The sequence below is a fragment of the Austrofundulus limnaeus genome, unplaced genomic scaffold (genome assembly GCF_001266775.1).
Source record: "Austrofundulus limnaeus strain Quisiro unplaced genomic scaffold, Austrofundulus_limnaeus-1.0 Scaffold679, whole genome shotgun sequence".
NCBI lineage: Eukaryota > Metazoa > Chordata > Actinopteri > Cyprinodontiformes > Rivulidae > Austrofundulus > Austrofundulus limnaeus.
Window position 1 is genome coordinate 91,008 of NW_013953081.1, and position 4,934 is coordinate 95,941.

Consider the following 4,934-nt stretch of genomic DNA (forward strand, 5'->3'; position numbering starts at 1 on the left):
TCTCCTCTCAGTAGGGTTGTTTACAGCACACGCGATTTCCGGTTAGCTTCTTAGCTTAGCCTCCTTCACAGCGACAACACACACACGCTTCAGCAGAGGCCACGCCTCCTGCAAGAAACGATTCTCTATGCAGCAATTCCAGACCCTTGTACGAAGCAAAGTGAAGGACTGGGTTTGGTTTTAACCAGGCTAGATGGGAACCATTAATGAAGTCATTTTCAAGTCTCTCTTCAAAGATGCTTGATGTGGTTCAAGTCTGTCTTGTACTCTAGGACATTTTATAGTTATCCCTAAACTTCTCCTTGAGTTSATTGTCCTGTTGGAAGGTGAACCTTTAGTCCAGTCTGAGGTCCTGAGCTCTGTGCTGTTAACACCCCCACTGCATGATGCTGCCTCCACCATGCCTCACTGTTAGGATGGTGTGAGGCAGGTGATCAGCAGGTGTTTCTGCAGACATAATGTTAAGAAAATGTCTTATCAGAACAGAGAATCTTCTTGAGTTTTCAAGTTTTGCTGCACAACTCTGAACAGCAGTGGTAATGTGATGTTTCAGTTGTTTTTTACTTTGTCCCTCTCTTCTTTGTATCCAGACCTCAGTTATTGGTGCTTCTGAACCTGGATTCAGATCAAGCAGTCAAACACCCTCGTCTGCTGTCCTTCACCACTCAGCTGAAGGCGGGGAAAGGCCTGACGATCGTGGGGAATGTTATAGAGGGAACCTACCTCACAAAGGAAGCTGAGGCCAAGAAGGCTGAGCAGGTAAACTAAATGCATCAAACACAGGGAGACAAACCCTACGTGGAATTACGGTACTAAACAGAGTTCAAAATCAATGAGCTGGTGCGAACAAACTGTTTCCTGGAACTGTTTTCATAAAGTGATTTTACATGGTACAGAATGCTATATCAGTTCATTGTCAGCTTTTCAATTCTAGATGTTTATTTTTGGGAGATTGAGTCATTTAGTGTAGTACCAGGATGTTTGCCAAGTTTTTTTTTAACATTTAGAGAGTTTTATCCAACTTTAGGGGAAAATTCTACCACAGACTGGCTAAAAATAGATAATTGATATAACTTTTGAAACCTGGTTTGTTTCCTCAAACCAAAACTATATTTTTCCAWTAAAACAGCCCTTTTGATAACTCTTACCAGTTCATGTTTGTCAGTGTCCATAAATACCTATTCAGGAGCTTTGTGGAAGTTTTGCCATCACTTTTCTGTTTGTTATATTGTTTTTTTCACTTATTGTCTTGGGGTTTGTTTCTTTTGCAAATTTAACTTCTGTCCTTCTCTTCTCATTTAGAACATCAAGGCTGTCATGGCAGCCGAGCGTACCAAGGGCTTCTGTCATGTTGTGGTGTCTTCGAACCTAAGAGATGGCGTCTCTCACCTCATCCAGGCTGCAGGGTTGGGAGGGATGAAGCACAACACAGTCCTGATGAGCTGGCCTGGAACGTGGAGGCAGGCCAATGACCCGCAGTCATGGAGAAACTTCATAGGTTTGGCACAGCAGATGGAGACTTGTTGATTTTATTACAGTTTAAAGCACTTCAACCAATGACTGAAATCAATCACAAAGTACAAGACATAATACTGTATCTAAAATACTGTTAACCACAAAATATCCAACAGGAGTATAGACTATAGCAGTTCAGATAGCTTTGTTTTACTATTAGGTGGCAGTTGGTCAAATCTCTCCCAAAAAACATACACCTGGTACACGTGCCTCAAAATAAAGGACGTGATTGGCTGAGACCGACATTCATCGTCTAATCATTTTACTTGTCTAAGTTGTCTGAACCACGATGTYTTAGTAGCAATACATTTCTCAATAATTTTGCAGGATAGATGTTAACTTTCAGTTATACCTCTCTGACATGTAATAAAAGCACATTGCATGTATAAATGGGTGGACAGTGCAGTGTTTCATTCAAAAGGTTACCCATCCCGGTTATCCAAACAGTTTTGCCAGAACTAGAGGACTTTCATGGTGGCAGATTAAATAGTTGCAGTGAATTTACACATCTTAGCATTAAAAGTTGTTTTAAAATTGAAAAGAGACATTTCAAATTTGGAATCTAGCAAAACATAGAATGTCTAAATGTGCAAAAATGATCATCTCCTCTGTCCATCCAGAGACAGTCCGTGAGACCACAGCAGCCCATCAGGCCTTACTTGTGGCTAAAAACGTGGACAGTTTTCCCACCAACCAAGACCGCCTGGGGGAGGGCACCATTGATGTGTGGTGGGTGGTTCATGACGGAGGCATGTTGATGTTGCTGCCCTTCCTGCTGCGACAGCATAAGGTAGGTTGGCGCATTTGGACTGTTTTTACCTCTTTAAGAATCAACATGTTGTTGCTTAGATTTTTACTTTGTTTCTTGACATGCACACCTAGAATGTCTTTGATTGTGCCAAACCTCTCTAATCTGCTTTATCTATGTCTTTGTACATCTATGTTACTGTCTTTCCCGGCTGCAGGTGTGGAGAAAATGTAAGATGCGCATCTTCACTGTAGCCCAGATGGAYGACAACAGCATTCAAATGAAGAAAGACCTCCAGATGTTCCTTTATCACCTACGACTTGATGCTGAGGTGGAAGTAGTAGAGATGGTGAGATGTTGATAACCTTACTGCAGCTTGTCCTTTCTTCTGGGTTTTTTACAGCAAGAACCAGACTCAGACCACTGAAATTAATACTTCTTCTGCTTCTTTTCTGTATTTTATAATCTAAACTTGTGTTACTTTGTGTTTTTTTTACCCTTGCAGCATGATAATGACATCTCAGCCTTCACTTATGAGAAAACGCTGGTGATGGAGCAGAGGTCCCAAATGCTGAAACAGATGCACCTTTCCAAGACTGAGAGAGAAAGAGAGGTAAAGTACTCCTCAACATACCAGGGTTATTGTTTAAAGCTGCATTTTGCGGTTTCCTCTATAAAAGGCTGCATGGACGCCAAGAACCAACATGGTGTTTATTAATGCTGAATGCTTTTGATTGTTCGTTTACACATGCAGACCTAGAATTGGCAGGCAGACACATCACCACATCCAAACGTTTTGTGACATACGTACTGTATATACAACCTAATGTAAGGCCAAACTCGAAGCTAAATGACAACTGGCCCCTTTTCCTTGTTCACCCACCACTGCCTGTCTGGGCCTCGGCACGCCGCTCAGATTCAGAGTATCACCGACGAGTCGCGTAGCTCAATCCGGAGGAAGAACCAGGACGCTGCCGAGAACTTGAACCTGAGCCGGCAGTCCTCATCGATGGAGGACAACCAGGAGGACGAGGTAGTTGATTTTGTCCTCCTCACTGTTAGATACACAGTGGCCATCTTCACAAAGCTCCATCTTTGGCTCCAGCCTTCAGTGGCTCCATTGAGATCATTTAAAATCTGGACTCAGGAAATATCTTTTCCATCATATTCATCAGTGTTACAAGTAGACGTGAAAGTGGACAAATTCGTCACTTCGAGTTGTGATGTGTTTATTGTTCTGATAATGCAACACGATTAACATTGTGTTTATCACTGGAAATGTATTAACAAATCAAATATTTCAGAATCATTACTAACAACAGTCATGTTGTAACTTAAGTCATTATTTACAGTTGTAAGGTGGGAAGAAAAGGCCAGAAAACACAGCTTTACTGCAACATGTTTCAACGATAGGAAGCTTCTAGGACACGCAGTGACGCTGCTGATTCTCTTTAAGTGGCAGCACAGATCAACAAAATGGATTTTTAACATTTGAAAATAAATGTAAAATCTTATCTGTGTGCATCTAACAGGTAGCATCTGTTAAATTCCAAGGTATTGTTTTCTTAAAACATTAATTGTAGTAGTTTGTACATTATATAAACATTTTTTATAAGTGTTGCTGTGTTTTAGCTCAGTCGGGCATCATGAACATTTCAGAGAAGATTGAGACTCAACATAACTGTCAAAAGTATCACACTTTTCATTTGCTGAACAAACTTAATGTTGTTCAGTTTAGAAGTGACTACACATGTGTTGGAAGCAGAATCTTAAATGTGCTTTTACATCTCATAACCATGAGCTATTTAACCTTCTTAATTCGGCTTTATCTTCTTCCACACAGTGCACATATGTCTGGGTTTCAGAGTGTTCTCATGCTTCATCACAGCCATCACTTTAGAACAAGACTAAGTGTTGCACCACACAGAGCATTAGGAGAAAGCCCAGTTAGTCCAGAACTGTGAGCTTGTTAACAGGAGCGTTTCACAAGTCRTAAATCTGAGAGAAAACCTAAGTCCAGACTGGTCTAACAGTTGAGCTGTAAACTGTGGCTTTGTGAACCCCAGCCCCTCCCATAACCCTGACAAACCCCTCTGTCCCACCTCCTCCAACACTGAGTGAAAGAGTGGACAGTGTTGTCATGAAACGTTCTCAGTACTTATCTGGAGAGTTCTGATGTGAGCTGCTTTATTTGTAACGTTATTTTACCATAAATGGCAGGTAATTTGGACCAGGTCTGTTTCATACCAACACTGTCATCTCTCTTTCTCTCTCTCTTATATTTCARTCGTAGATCAGACATGTATTGGCACACAGTGTACGTGTTGTACAGTTTTGGCATCATCCATATTTCTCTCATATCTCTAATTTGAGTCATCACTGTTCTGGAACACTTAATACAGATGTTTGTCCTGCAGTGCTCTCCTGCGTCTTCATCTGTACCATCCGAATCACTAAAGTTCTGGTTCTTGACAGGTTTTATTGTCCAATACGACTCCCAGCTTTAAACACATTGGGCCTCATGCAAGAACCGTTCGTACACACAGATTTGTTCTTAAGTTGTGCGTACGAGTGATTTAGGAGAATTTGTGGCATTCACCAATGTTTTCTTTGTCTTAGATTTTTTGCAGATACGAACAAAATTTACGAGTGGTCCAGACCTGTCGTATAT

The 4,934-nt window shown here is 41.2% G+C and overlaps 1 protein-coding gene across 1 annotated transcript in view; it reads left to right on the top strand.

The window, feature by feature from the left end:
- The window catches only part of slc12a7b (solute carrier family 12 member 7b), a gene marked incomplete in the record, with an annotated part of 78,138 nt that overhangs the window by 63,833 nt on the left and 9,371 nt on the right, over nucleotides 1–4,934 (top strand). Inside the window, 6 exon segments of the mRNA XM_014027734.1 lie at nucleotides 591–759; nucleotides 1,303–1,498; nucleotides 2,136–2,305; nucleotides 2,481–2,612; nucleotides 2,769–2,876; nucleotides 3,180–3,296. Coding sequence (XP_013883188.1) covers nucleotides 591–759; nucleotides 1,303–1,498; nucleotides 2,136–2,305; nucleotides 2,481–2,612; nucleotides 2,769–2,876; nucleotides 3,180–3,296 — 892 coding nt within the window.